Source organism: Gossypium hirsutum, chromosome A01 (assembly GCF_007990345.1).
Source record: "Gossypium hirsutum isolate 1008001.06 chromosome A01, Gossypium_hirsutum_v2.1, whole genome shotgun sequence".
Lineage (NCBI taxonomy): Eukaryota > Viridiplantae > Streptophyta > Magnoliopsida > Malvales > Malvaceae > Gossypium > Gossypium hirsutum.
This window is the reverse complement of record NC_053424.1, coordinates 114,949,737-114,965,824: the sequence shown is the minus strand read 5'-3', so window position 1 is coordinate 114,965,824 and position 16,088 is coordinate 114,949,737. Positions and strand designations below refer to the sequence as shown.

The 16,088-nt window shown below is 30.3% G+C and overlaps 2 protein-coding genes across 2 annotated transcripts; both read right to left on the bottom strand.

Annotated features, from left to right (window-relative positions):
- Nucleotides 1–7,169: 7,169 nt before the first annotated feature.
- LOC121229636 (uncharacterized) lies at nucleotides 7,170–9,214 on the bottom strand. The gene has a single exon (XM_041114360.1). It carries the CDS (start codon nucleotides 8,739–8,741, stop codon nucleotides 7,413–7,415), a length of 1,329 nt encoding a protein of 442 aa, XP_040970294.1. The 5' UTR covers nucleotides 8,742–9,214; the 3' UTR covers nucleotides 7,170–7,412.
- Nucleotides 9,215–11,450: 2,236 nt separating this feature from the next.
- On the bottom strand, nucleotides 11,451–14,470 carry LOC121229631 (serine decarboxylase). The gene is made up of 5 exons (XM_041114352.1): nucleotides 13,766–14,470; nucleotides 13,290–13,521; nucleotides 13,014–13,207; nucleotides 12,774–12,910; nucleotides 11,451–12,408 (listed from the first exon to the last, which is right to left on the bottom strand). The coding sequence occupies exons 1-5, from the start codon at nucleotides 14,073–14,075 to the stop codon at nucleotides 11,845–11,847; spliced, it is 1,437 nt and encodes a 478-aa protein (XP_040970286.1). The 5' UTR covers nucleotides 14,076–14,470; the 3' UTR covers nucleotides 11,451–11,844.
- Nucleotides 14,471–16,088: the final 1,618 nt, after the last annotated feature.

Below are 16,088 nucleotides of genomic sequence, written 5' to 3'. Positions count from 1 at the left end.
TAGTCGTTGGAAATAATTTGCCCATTGGAATTTTGGACTGTTGGAAAACTTACCATTGCCTGAAAGCGTGTCAAGTAGGACGTGTTTTCATTTGACATGGCAGGAAAAATTAAATGAAAAACTAAAATAACTTTTTTTTATATAAAGTTAGAGAGACAAATAAATTATTATACCAAAATTATATTAACTCTTTTTTATTATATCTTAGACTTTTTTGTACGTAGATTCTATTGAGATCAACCAGTAGAAAACTATTCAAAATTGGTAAAAAAGATTAAATCAGTATTTTTTTTTTGTTTCTTAGTAAAACTATTTTTACAAACTTTCAAATTTAAAAATTTTACCTTGTAATCATATATTAAGTTAAATACATAATTAATTATTTATTATATTTGAAAATTTATTTAATATTTATCAATGAGATTTTGATTTTATTGGTTAATGCGAAAGTCTTAAGTATTTAATATTTAGGTTCGTGTTTTATCATGTTCGATTACAATATATGAGTTTCCAGTTCCATCAATTTTTTCGATTCTTTTGTCTATTTTATTTTGCACTAGTTTTATTCTACATTGTAGTTGATTATATATACATGTATTTGTATTTGTATTTGTATTTATATTGTACTTACTTCAATTGTAATAATCAAACTTTAAAAAAAATTATTTAATATTTAATTTATTTTTAATTTAATAATTCACCCGAAAATCAATTTATCAAATAAGAATCATCCAATAACAACAGCTATAGATTTTTCTTGTTATTATTTCCTTTTCAACTTGTTGGGTGAGACTGTGGTACACAAATGGTGGCGAAAAGGGGGTCCTACGGTGACAATGAAAAGTTTGACAAAATATTTGGAAATTTCATAATTTTTACAAGGAAAAAATAAATTGCATATAAAGTTATCTAAATAAATAAAATAAAATAAAATAAATAAAACAATTGAGCCGATGGAGTATTAACTCGATTGGTATGTGCATTGTTGTTAATGTAGGAGGACGTAGGTTCGAATGTGCTGAAGAGTATTATCTTTTTATTTATGAGTTGAAGAGGAACTATAAGAAGTTCTAGATATTGTGTCAAAAAAATAGATATGAGTAAAATTTATAACGAAATTATAAAAAAAAATTGAAATAGGACCCACTGTTGAATTAAACTGGTTAGATGTAAGTCATGTTATTACGGGCCAATCTATTTATGAATTGAAGTAAATTGGTTGCCATTTCAGTTAGGTCTGCAACCTACCAATTAATAAGAAAAATTAATTTTGGAATAAAAATAACTTTTTTAGTTTTTGTATTATAGTTAAATTACCATTTTAATACTTGTACAATTTTTTTTAATCAATTTAGCTCTTTTACTATCATTTTGTATACCTCCTTGCTCCATTACTCATTTCCATTTAAAAAGAAAAGGGTAAATTATAAAAATAGTCACTTTTGTTTGCCTCGGATTACATATTAGTCATTTATGTTTGAAATGTTACGTTTTAATCACTTACGTTATCGTTTTGTTACAAAGTGGTTACTCTACCATTAAACTTCGTTACCTCCCTAACGGCAGTCCTATATGACAGTCCAAATGGGTTTTAAATGCCAAGTTAGATGTTCAGTTGTTGGGATGAAAATAATTTTTTAATTAAATAAACTTAATTTGGACTGCCACATAGGACCGCTGTTAGGGAGGTAACGGAACTTAATGGTAGAGTGACTACTTCGTAACAAAACAATAACGTAAGTGACTAAAAACATAGCATTTCAAACATAAAGCAAACAAAAGTGACTATTTTTATAGTTTACCCAAAAGAAAAAGAAGGTTTATTCCCTCTTTTAGCCACTATATTCTAGTTAAACTGTCGCTTCGGCCTTTATATTGTTATGTTGTATATTCTATCTGGAACTTAAGTTGTCCACATGTTGCTATGTGATAGGCTTAAAGTTTTTTTAACGGTAATGGGTATAAAAAATGATAATACATAGGTCAAAGTGATAAAAAAAATTTACAAACATCAAAGTGATAATTTAACTATAATATATAGACCAAAAGAGATATTAACCCAAATAAGAAAAACTAAAAAGAAATGGAAGAAAATTATTGCAACTTTTTTGGACCATTTGTGTCAATTTTATCCTAAGAATGAGAGATGTGATTGTTGAAAGGCAATGTTAAATCATTTTATTTTATTTTATTTTATTTCTAACATTATATGTTTTTTCAATTTCTATGGTCCTTTTTATATTGCACTAACTTAATTGGAAAATGACTCCTTATTGTGATAAGGTTGTTGAGAGCTATTTTTTTTTGACATTATTTTATGGATAAACTGTATTTTATTTTATTTTATTTTTTGTCATTTGTATTAATTAATTAAATGGTAAATCATTAAAATAGTCACTTTAGTTTTCCTCAAGTTACATTTAGTTATTTATGTTTAAAATGTTACGTTTTAGTCACTTACGTTAACGTGTAGTAATATTTTAGTCACTGAGCTGTTAATTATAGTTAACAGTGTAGCAGTAAGCTGACGAGGCATATTAAATCATCATTTCAAACAAAAATTTTAGATTAAATTATACATTTGGTTCCCATATTTTTTCGTTTTGAGTAATTTTTTTTCTTTTATGTTCATTTAACTTTCCTTTTTTTTTCCATTCTTTTCTACTTCTCCCTCTATTTTCCTCCCTTCTCCATCTCTTTTAACGTAAAAAAATTAAATTGCTCAAAATGAAAAAAAATAGGGACCAATTGTATAATTTAACCTAAAATTTTTGTTTGAAATGATGACTTAACGTGCCACGTCAGTTTACCGTTACACCGTTAATGTCAATTAATGCTTAGTCACTAAAATATTAAACACGATAGCGTAAGTAACTAAAACATAATATTTCAAAGATAAGTGCAAAAATGTAACACGAGAAAAACAAAAGTGACTATTTTGATAGTTTACGCATTAATCAAATCTTGGAATTTTGTAAAATTCAACTTATTTGCTTAAATTTTGAATTTAAATAAAAAATTAATTTATTTAAATCAACATTTTATTTTCTTTTTAAATCATTGTTACACTAATATACATAATTTAAGGACTTATAGTCTCTTGTATGAGTGTTTGAATCCAATCTCGTTACAATCACTTCTCACAAAATTATCTCAATTTCCATTTAATGATGGTAAAATTTTGTCAATATAAATCCAAAAACCATCGGTATAGCACCTTAGAACCTATACCAGCGAAAAAAATATTGTCGGAACAAAAATGGGACCGTCGATAAAATTTTGGTCAATATAGGATTATAATGACGGAGATTCTCTGCCAATATATACCTTTTACCTTATACTTATTAAAAACTTGTTAAATCCGTCGATAAAAATAATGTTAGCGGATAGTTATCCCAACCAATTATACATATCTTATTTATGACCACTAATTTTCAGTTTTGACCTTTAAACTTATATTGACGTCTTTTTCGTCAGTAAAAGTTAAATTTATTTTTTAATTTTTATAATTATTCAAGACATTTACTGACAGATTCAGCGGTTGCTACCGTCGGCAAAAGTATACTATTTCCTATATATTTATTTTTTCAAAATTTTCTTTTCTAACAATTATATTTCCAAAAATGGAATGTTAAAATTAATTACAATCCATGAAATTTTAATAAAAATATAAAGAAAATAAAGAAACAAAGCAGTTGTTCTATATTAACAATGTAAATTCAACATAAATGTCAAAAAATGATAAAATTTTCGGACTACAAAGTTAACAAATACTATGAAGTTTATCAAAAGATAATATTTTATTCAACTTCCATACTTTTAAAATAGACTTGATCATTGGTGGGGTTGATGTAAAATTTTAGGCCTAGGTTTGGTCGGACTCGAAAAATGAACTTAAAATTTTGCCAACTCAGATAAAAAAAAATGCTAAACCCAAGCTTGGTCCAACCTGTCCATATTAAAATTTTTTATATTATTTTTTATATAAAAAGAAATTTAAAAAATATAATGCATCAAATACACCAAATATATTAAAATAATTGTTTTCCAACAAATTGAAAATACATTAAAAAAATCTTTATACTTAAATAACACTAAAATAGTTGTATATTAGTAAGCAAAATTAATAATAAAACAAGAGTTATACGATATCCAGACAATAACGAGAAAATATTAGCAATATAATAACAAAATGATAGCAAAGCAGTAGTAAACAATAGCAGGGGAAAAATTTTAGGCAAAATTGGGCCAAACCCAAGTGAAAAAACTTACCCAATGTCCAACCCATTTAGAAAATTGGTATTATTTTTTGTCTAAATCCATTTTTTAAATCTATATTTTACCCAAACCCTCACACTTTTTGAGCGGACCTTTTGACTTAAACAGATAGCCCAATCCAATATCACATCATCTTATTCAAGCTCGCATATCTTCGTGGTCAACTTTGCCTTCAAGGTTAATTTTATTCAAGCTACTGTATCCTTAAGAAGGATTTGTCTTTAAAAATAGTTCATTGTTATGTAAACAAAGCCAACAATTTTTAAAATGGATTCTTTACAAGAGCAACATTGGGGATGAACTTTAAGTCAATGGATTTTTGAAAACTTGTAGACAAAATGATAGAATAAACCTTCATAATACAAGGTATTTGCATCTCAAAACATTGCTTTGATTACTTTATTAGAAATTATACATTCACAAGAAAGACTGTACATAAATCAGCTACCATAAACACATTATTCCAGTAATTTATAGCATGCAGTCAAGTAAAACAATATACAGAAAGATTTAGTGAAAATCAAAAGAAAAATATCAATTCATTAATGTGAATGTTAATCAATAAAAAACCTATGTAGTTGCATTATTAGTAACCTTTACTTCATTCAACACTTTTTCTTTGCCATCGGGTGATCACTGAAGGGGTCAAAGACTCCTCTTGCGGAGAAATCTTCCATGAGTCTCTCCATTCCTTGATGAATTCATCCCAAGTATTTCTTGAGGGATTCAAGATGTCAAAGCTAAACTTTGTCCAAAGAAGACCTTTTTAAGTCAACACCGTTAAGATTAAAGGTGATGAGCGGATATTTGTTACACATTTTAGGCTCTTATTTGCTCACATTTGCATGTGGTTGTTGTAATTGAAGATGTTGAAGACGAAGCTGCTGCGAGGCCGATACTGAACCAGTTGCTACTGCCGGACCAAACTCAGCATTGGAGAACAGAGGGCTTGAACATCTTGATGAAGAAATTGTAGGATTAGATAGAAGCACCAAATACTTGGAAAATCAGCTTAAGGTGCTTCACCCTTATAGGATGGATATTCTTACCGATAAATGAAGTCCTTTGGTAGATTTGTTGAACAAAAAGGAGGAGCTGATTTGCTTGTTTTGGCTCTGAACTTTATCGGATTATGTTTGTTGCTTTTCAAATTTTTAACGTTGATTTCTTTTCTCTGGCAAACTTTGCTTATATTTCAGCTTGAAGTCTTTCCTTTTAACTATGATAGTATCTGGGTTTCTTTGATTATCAATGCATCTATATCATAAACATTTATAGTTATTATACACGTAGTTAAGTTTTTAGATTAGGGAGAGGTACTGATTAAGAGGAAAAGTTTCTTAATCAATCTTTTAGTAATTTCTTTTGCTTGAAATTATTAAAATCTCATCTAAATGAACATTTACCTCCAATTCGATCACGTTTAGTTTTATGAAAAATAAAAACAGAAGAGGAGGTTAAGGTTTTCTATTGGTTCGGAAATGTTTTTCACTTATCCCAAAAACCCAAAAACAATTTAATTTTTTAACAAATAATACTTAAACTTAAATTAAAAATTATTAATTATCTTTTCCTGAAATAAATAATTTAAATCAATGTTAACAATAAAAAAAAGATTATTGGTTATAAAAGAATTTTGATATGAATAATAATAGACTTTATTTTATATATGAAATTAAATTATATTAATTTCCATGTCCATGTCATTTTCTTTTTAAGCTGTCATGTCAGCGGTGTTCATGTCATAGTATACTTATGCAAGTCCATGCTTCATAGATTTTATGTTTGCTTATGGCACACACAAACAATTGTATTTACTTACATGAAAATAGCTAATTTTTTTAAATGGACATATGTAGCTTGACAGCAAACTGAACAAAATGAATAAGCAGTATTGAGAGCAATCGTTTCACCTCTACATTTTCACCAACCAAGTAGTGTTATAGATGCTTTTATTATGTAACCATTTACGTATACAAGGAAGTCAATTAAAGATCAATAACATAGTTAAAATGGTATGGACCTGCTTAAACTCCACCACCAGTAATAAATAAAGGACAATAATAACCCATAATTAGTTCAATGCTCCCTTCTACTGTTCCTTCAGAGGGGGTACTCCAGGCCAGAATTCAAGAAAACCTACTATATATGACCTCTAATATACTCGGGCAGCATTTAGAGACACTCAAAACGGTGGGTTGGAAGGTTATTAAATGCTATCTCTCTCTATATCTCTCTCTATATATGTATATATAGGCAATGTTTGCAATCATAGTATCAAGAAATCAATCCCATGCACAGCCTATCTCTCAAGAGTCTCAAGACATAGGTAACAGATAGGTAAAAGTACCGTGAAAGTCCTTTTACTAAGAGTCAGATTTCATTATGTTCCCTTTACTTAAAAAATGGACAAGTTAATCCCTGTACGTTTGATCAAAGAGCAAATCTGTCCTTTCTGTTAAAATTTTCATCCATTTTTACTATTAAAAACTAGCATGGCTAACGAAATAACCAGCATGCCACTAGTAACTCATGCAGATATACAGGGACTAATTTTTAATCGTAAAACTGGATAAAATTTTTAACAGAAGAACTAGTTTGCTCTTTGATTTAACGTATAGGGACTAATTTGCTCATTTTTTTAGTAGAGGGAATAAATTGCAATCTGACTCATAGTACAAGGGCCCCTATGGTACTTCCACCGTAAGTAGATACAAGGCAACCATAGAGAAGATTGCCAAGCTTGCAGAAGCTACACATCAACCAACAACATTTAAGATGAAGGGAAAGAGTGAGAGTCCAATCATATGGAACAAAAGAACCCTAAAATCAAACAAATGTAGACATGAGTTGCAATCTAATGTACCCTAAAATTAAACATATTTAACATGTAAAACAATAAACAGCACATCCATCTTATAGAATAGTGGAACATCTAAGAGAACCAAAGTCTAAACACACTAGCAACCTAAGACAAGTAGGAAAAGGCCATATCCAATACAGTAATCATAATAATATTAATCGATATCAACAAACTATATGTGATACTCCAAGGAAAAATCAATAGCAGCTTACCAACAACAAAATAATTTTGCATCAAGGCCTTGGCACTGCAGAAAACAAAATACATGGTTTTAATCAGCAGCTAACCCTTTTCGCTTCAACTCTAATGCCATTTGTTCATTCTCGAGCTTCATCCTCTCATTTTCCATTCTTATCTTTTCTAGTTCGCGATCACTTTTCTTACTGAATCTCTGCCACTTGAAACGTTGTTTCTCCAGTTCTAGCATCTCCACTTGAATTTGCAGTTTCTGTTCTTCTAGCTGAAGTGAGCGGGATTCAATCCACTGCTTCTGTAACCATGCAGCTCTTGAGTAGTCAGGTAGGACTTGGTTCGTATCAGCTTGGGCGACAGGTGGACAGGAAAATGAACTTTTGTTGCAGTCCTGAGAGTTTAAAAATTTCTGGAAACAAGCATCTTCATGGACTTGACTTTGTCGAGGTCTCTTTGTAGAGCCCCCTGGTGCACCAAATATCACTCTGTTATCCCCATGTGAAGCATGATTCTCCTCAAGTTCATCATGATCATCAGTTTCCATGTCATGGTCATCATCATCAAGATCATCATGTTGGTGCTTCCTTACATCGTCGTTTTCATTCTCATCTCTTCTTCTAAGAGCCAATTGCAAGGATCGCTGCAATTTTAGATCATGAGGCAGATGCAATCTGTTCCCATTATGATAAGAACACATCTCCTCATAGAAAAGATGCTTTGAGCTTAAAATTTTCCTCACATCATCCTTTTCTTTCTCTGTTAAGTAATCTATAACATCCAAAAGTGCCGGATTCTCAACAACTTGACAAGAAGTGCCCCTACCAAGCATATCATTTAGTTTTTTATACCTTTTATTCAGGTCATTGAACTTATCTTCACACTGTTGAGGAGAAACATGATAGCCCCTCTCAGCAATGACTTTCGAAACCGATTTCCATTTACCCTTCTTCTGTAGAACTGCAAATTTCCTCCTCATCCCACCACCACAATCCCCCGCCATATCCTCCCCTATATAAGACACCGCCGTAATTAGAAGCCTCACCATTTTATCAGTCCACTTCACACGCTGCCATGGGGATCCTTTCTTGCCTTTATTCCCGTCGTTATGACCATCAACACCTTCTTCTGCAAAACTAGGTTCATCCTCATCACTTACTGAACATTTCCCTATTTCCATCTTGTTGTAATCTATCATTGAAATAGGTTGATCAGAGTTCTGCATGGTCCCCGCCGTGAGCGGAAAACCAGGATGGGCAGAAGTGCCACGGCGAGGGTTAGGGTGGTGATGATGATGATGTATATTATGTGGGTTTTGTGCATGATGATGAACCATCATTGATCCTTGTAAATCAAGACCTCCAAAAGAACTCCCACCAGGAATCATTCCTCTTGATAAATTGCCTTCCATTGCTTATTTCAAGATTTCATGTCATTGCCCCTTTGAAGCTATTCAGCCTAAACTATAAATACCATTCAAGCACTCAATTAACCAAAAACAATCAAGCATAACATGTTCTAGTCTTCCCTTTCAATACATTGCAATCTACCAAACAAAGCCAATTAGAAAAAAAATCCCAAATTAACCAAGCTCACCAAGCTAAACAAGCATACATTAACAGATTTCTACCCTTTAATCACAATTCCAAAAAAAAAATGATACAAACTAGTAAAAACCTACATTCAACATCACCAAAAACGTAGAGAAAAAAGTCACGCACCAAAAAAAAAAAAAGAAAGCTTTCCTGAAATTAGGGCCGATAATCGAGGAGTTGGAATCATCAACTATTAGCTGAGACTAAGTTAATGAAAGCAGCAAAAATGAAAAGTGAAAGGGAAAACTTAGTAGAAGTTGCCAAAGCGTTTTATATGTGAGGGTTTTTGGCTTTTGTATAATTATTTATATTAAAAACTTTTACAGGTTCAATGTATGGGGAAGATGGGCTCCATTCTTGACATATTTTAGTATTTAAGAGATGAATAAAATATTCATATATTTAGTAGTAACATAGAATATAAATTTATAAATTAACAAATTGATTAATTTTTCAATTATATTAGATTAGACTAAATAGGTTCAATTTAATGTTGAATCCCTGTTTCCGTTATAATTTTTTATTTGGTTACTATTTGTAATTGTTTTGTTTGAAAAAATATATATAAATATTTTTTCATTATAACTCGTATATATTTTTAATAATATAAAATTTAAAAATATATATTAAAATTAAATAAACAATATTTATTTCATAATCATGTACGTATTAAATAGAATAAAATTATGAAAATTTGAGTTACCCAATTTTTATTTGGAATTTTTTTTTTATAAAATTTGAAATCTTCTATTGTTTCTACTTAAATAAAGTAAATTTATTTTTTAAAAAATTGTAGATTTTGACAATAATGAATTTCGTCCTTTTTTTTTTTAACAATCTCATGATAAATTCGGATCATATCTGTTCTTTTTTATACAATGCTTAGTATTACCTATAACTTCTTTCGAACCCATAAATAGGAGGATAATGCGCCTACTGCATTAACAATAATGCTCATACCAATCGAGTTAAGACTCAATCGACAAATGGAATTGGTCTTTTAAATCTTTCCTTAAAACACAACCTTTAGGGTTTTTATTTCTTTTTAATTGTAAAAAAATGTATTTTATATAAATAATTTTTTTTATTTTAAAATTTCAAATTTATTTTAATAATTGGGGAAGGATAATGAAACTGCTTGGAATCAAATTCAGATTTTCATGCCTAGAACATAATACTCTTGTTATTGAACCAAAAATTTAAACCCATCATCAAAATAATAAATGTCATTTTAGACCCTCCCAACAAAATTACTACTATAATAATAATAATAATAATATAAACATATTGTACTACAAATAAATTTGATTGAAACTTTAATATGTTCTATTTTTATGGAGATAAGAAATAGCAGATGCATGGATATTTAAGGTGAGTTTGAATGGGTGACTAGGTGCGGTGCGTTTAGTTTATTTTTTGTATTGCATTACAGTATCGTTACAATATCTAATCTTACTACCATCGCAAATTTTAGACTAACCATATATAAATACACCGCCCATCAAAATCCAACCTTAATATTTAGATTTCTTAAGTATAACAGGCACCGCCAAATATGAAAATATATAGTTGTTGGTTAGAAATTAAATTTTAAACACAAATATTTTATTATTTTACTTATAATTCAGTTTATGAAAATATTAATAATCGACAATAAATTTAAATTGTTTTACAATATTAGATAACTAATACGTTATCACTGCGGGAAACTCTACTGATGAAGTTAATATAGTAGTGTAGCAGTTGAATGAAGGTTTTTTCCTCAAGGATGTTGCTACTCGTATAATTCAGAGATTGATACTCAAAAGTTATTCAAGTTTAACTCGAAAAGAATTTGAATTTGATTTGATAATTATTGAATTGAGCTCGAGCTAACGATTGAATCGAATTCGAACTTAGTAATACTTAATTTGAGCGACTCGCGAGCTGGTAAAAGTAATATGGTGACCCCTGTACTAAGAATCAAATTTCATTTTGCTCCCTTTTACTCAAAAAATAAGCAAACTAGTCTTTATACATTAAATCAAAGAGCAAATTGATCATTTCAATTAAAATTTTAATCTACTTCTAATGTTAAAAACTGACATGGCTAACAGAATAACTAAATAGTTACACATGGCGTGCTATGTACACCTCATTTCGACATGCATAAACCAATTTTTAACAATAAAAATTAATAATTTTTTTAATAAAATGACCATTTTGCTCTTTGATCTAATATATAAAACTTAATTTGTTCAATTTTTTTAATAAAAGAGACAAAATATAATCTAACTCTCAATACAAAAACCTTCATGATACTTCTACCTTCGAGAGCCTAATCAAACTATTCATATTTTTATATTATTATATTATGTCATTTCCCTTAATATATTTTATTAACTCTAAGATTAATGACTGAGTCGAGCTCAAATTTAAGTTCGAGTTTGAGTACAAAAATTAATAAACAAACTAGAGTAACTCAAGCATATCTCAAGCCGAACTCGAACTTAAAAATAAATATCCGATCAAACTCGAGCCAAATATCAAGTTCAAGCTTAACAATATTTTAACATAGCTCGACTCAATTACACCCCTACTCACAACTTCTTGCTACGAGAAGTGCAGCATAAAAATGACGGCATAATACATAATCGAAGTGTGGTAGGAGCATTACAGGACATATGCCTTACAAGACCAGACATAGGTTACTCGGTCAATAAAGTTGGTATATGAATATGTCACAAGCCGCACACAAAAGCCCCTGACCACGGCAGACAGAATAGCCAATATATGAACATGTCGATAGGCGCTACTATTTACCATAACAATGAGAATGTAAAACGAAAAACTTATGAATATAATCTATATTTCATTAAAACCAAATGACAAGCTGCATGAAAATAGAGGAATTCCCGAATCATAGACTGATATTTTTTTTCACTTGTGCAGAGCACAAACGCAATTCGCTTTCCCTATCTCTGCTGCAATACAAGGAGGTTGAACATTCCCTTGATACCAAGTCGACCGTTTTTCAACTAATTCATTCAAGAAGAAATCCAGTTTTTCGATTGTCACATTAGGCATCACCACCACATGTGCTATATTCCCTTCACAAGCAAGTTGCCACCTACGAACAAACTCCTCATCCCGGGGCCGCTCAAACACAACCGTACTGCTGAGTTCATTTAGCATAGCACTGATCCCAGCCTCGTGCAGTCGGTCTTTCAAGTAGTGAGCATTTCTGAGGCATTTCTGAACATCTTTTTGAAATCCTTTATAACCTTTTCTATTGAGAGTATACCAAAGGAAAAGAGGAGCATGACCATTCCGACTTCCCATGATCGTAGCATCCCTTGATGCTAGGTATTCAACATTGCTTGAAAGCACATTGATGTGTTCCATCCTTGTGATCTGAACACCACAAGGCATTGGACAACCCACAAACTTATGGCCAGAAACACTCACACTTCCAATTGGCTTCTTGAAACTAACCTTCGGTGCCTGTTCACCACCAAGAATGATATCAAGCTTAAGACAGGATTTCTTTCACATCTTTTAAGAATGCCAACAAACATCATAATTTTTTTGATACATACATAGACAGACCATAAAAAGCAAGAAAGGACTCTTATGGTACTTTATCTCTGTTCTTTAGAATTACTATTCCTGAATCACATTATCTAGCCCTAATTTATGCTAAAAACCAGAGGAAACCCATACCAGCTTACATTATAAACTTGCTAGAAAGGAATAATAAATTGGAAGAACAAGAGCAGTATGTTCATGCCTCACATGTGACGAGGGAGCTTTGCTATCTTCCCTCAAAACCAACATATGAATCAGGAGCTATACATGTGATAACTTACCCGTTTGACAAAAGGCATCATGAGTCCAAATAAAGCTCCATCACAATGAATGTAGAATCGATCATGTGAAAATCCACATTCTTCAAGGGTTTTTATCACAACATCAAGATCATCTACTGCTCCTTTTACAGTTGTTCCTGCAGCAAACATCATTAACCAAGTTATGCTTCTCGTTTCAATTCTTATTGGCCTGAACCTGTGACAGTGTAAGGATACATATGCTAGAGAGACGAAAGAGACCTATGTTAACGTTGAGTATAGCCGGTTTGTCTTTATTAGCAAGCAACTTCGGTCTCAAATTACTGCAATCAATCTCACCCGAGACCAAAGTGTCAACCTTCACACACTCCATACGATACATTCGTGCAGCTTTAAAGACAGAGTAATGAGACTCTCGTGAAGCATACAAAATTCCATCGGGAAACACTTCCCTCCTACAAAATTCAATCATCAGTGATTTTTTTTTCAATTATAATAGTCAAAATGTACGTAACCAAGTTTTAAACAAACACTAACCCAACTAAAATTCCATGAAGATTGCCTTCTGTACCACAATTTGTAATGTAACCCCAGTATTCATCCTTTTCTATTTCCCACAAACGGGCAAACCAATCTAGCACACCAACTTCAAACTGCCTTGAATGAACTCCATAATTGCTTTCAATGAATGGATCTCCAAGATTGTTGATTGAGAAATGTTGCAACTGTGCTAATGCACCGTAATCGAAGTCCAGATTATAAGGATAACCTGCAAAATTCGCACTTCAATTACTAGCCCATAAAAAAATTTAAGCTACGACCTGGTTATAGACAAAAGTCGAATCTGATTACGGATGCAAAAAACCAAATAAAATTTTCGAAAAATTAACAGTTAAAAGATTTCTTCAATATTTTAGAACACAATACAAGATTTACATTTACCGATGTCATATTGTATTAGTTTCTTCATTTTTATTTAATAATCACAAGTTTTGCTTAGTTACACATCATACCTAAATGGTACTTAGTCCGCTCCATAAGGTTTTTGCGATATCGAGCCAAGACGCCAGCCATCTGAGCTTCCTTGTCACCAGTGACTTCATCATTAACTTCAGGCTCAGTTATGGTCAGGCACGTGGAGTGCACGTTCCTCCCCAACACAATGTTCCTACTTTTCTCCGACGGCTTGTCCACGCCATTCTCCGGTACAACCGGAGGCAACGGCTCCACTTCAATAGCGGTAGGTTCAAAGTTACCCTTCAAAATCTCTGCCTTTCCGTTCACGTTAGGCGACGGTGCCTTGATCTCGGCGCCCCCAGCCATGAATACTTAGATCGGAAATGAGAAGGGTTTGGTAGTTTCTAGAGTGATTATAGATCTGAAAAATATCGAAGACAATGGAGATTGAGATGCAGATGCAGATGGTGATGGCGAAGAGATTCTGCAGAGCTTCGATTACATTTATAGGCGGCAGCCATTGGCATTTGCCTAAATTTCCTATGCTTAATGGAGATTGGCTCGTGTACTGTTGAGTCGTGCCGAATCTGCTTTCTTCATTTTTTTAACCGGAACTATTCAATTTGTATTATTAGCAGTTACAGATTGATAACAAAAACAATAATAATATTAATAATATTTTAATCTAAAAAAACAGAAATTAAAATAAAGTAATGGTAGTGTCACTGCCGCGTGAAGGTAGGTTTACAGATATTTGGGATTGGATGGCTGAAACTAGATTTATGGAGATCCATTAAATTTGGGAAACAGAACCCACTTTGCCTTTCAATTTGCATGTAATTATTACTTTCATAACCTATCTGTAAAATGTAATGAATCGGGTACGATTATAAATATTATTATTAATATAATAAAATATGATTTTAAATGTACTGAAACGTATTTATATATAATTTTAAATAGAATATATATAATCAGAATTTATAATAAAATTATCTAAAAAAAATTTGTAATGAATGGGTTTTAGTGTTGAGTCCTCGAATTTATCATTTCATTACTATTTAGAAGTTTATTTTGGATTTTTTAAGGTAAGACGAATATTTTATAAGATATGATAAAATATATAAACAAATATAACATCTGTTCTGCTTATAAATGTTTAAAAATGTTCAAGAACGAGATAATTTTGAAATTATTATTTCTTGAATTTTTTTAATTTTGAAAACGGGATTAATTTATTATCATGTGTCCCATTTATTTTTTAAACTTTAATTAAAGATACGTGATAGTATCGTAAACTCACTTGTGAAATTAAAAAAATTCATCTTCAATTTATTAAAAATTCACCATATAAATTGTTACATTTAAATTCAATTAATTTATGAAATTATCTGAGTAAAATTAAATGATTTTTTAAATGCATTCTTACATTATTTTAGGCTCCACAATCAGGTGACAAATGCCTTACAATGGTGCAGTAAAATATTAAAAAAATATACATAGAAATTTTTATGATCATTTGTAGAATAAAAAAAATATTATCGGTGTACCAAATACTATTGTATGTATTTTTTATTTGTTATATTAATAGTTATTATTTATTTATTTAGGATAAAAAAGAAATAAAATTTAAATTTATTTTTTTAGTACAATTGCAATTCGAACTTATGTTATTTTCAGCGAAAATAAATATGTAATAAATTAATTTAAAAATTAAATATAATTTTAATTGAAATGATAACCATAAGGGAATGAATGCTTGAATGAGTTTTGTTTATTTTTTATTTTTCTAATCTGAGCACAAATTATTATTCCTTAAAATATTAATATTAATATATTTTATTATTAAATTTAAATAAAAAATTTAGTTATTAAATAGAAATTCAGATGAAGTCCACTCAGAATATTGTAGTAATAATTTGATGGTCGAAATTAAGTACTGTTTGTAAGAAGAAGCTTCTAGTTTCAAGAAACATTTCTTAAGTGCATTTATATTTCAAATTTTAAATCACCTCATTCTATTTACTTATTTTGTTATTGTTGTCTATTCAGCGGACATTTTTATATTAACAATCGGAATATATTTTATTTTTTTAATTAAAAATAAATAAATAAATTTTTATATATTATATTAAAAATATTAAAAATATTATTTATTTTTACTATTAAGTGATGATGTATTATTGTTTGGTTCCTTAAATTAGTCTCTTCACGATAAAAATTTTATTCATTTTACTTGATTTAGTATTTCCATATGTCAGCATGTGTTATCATTGTCATATTGCTTCGTCAAAATAGATGGAAATTTTAATAAAATGATGAGTTTGCTCTAAATTTATCCAAGGGTCGAGTAGCTCGTCTAAGCCGATAAATTCAACC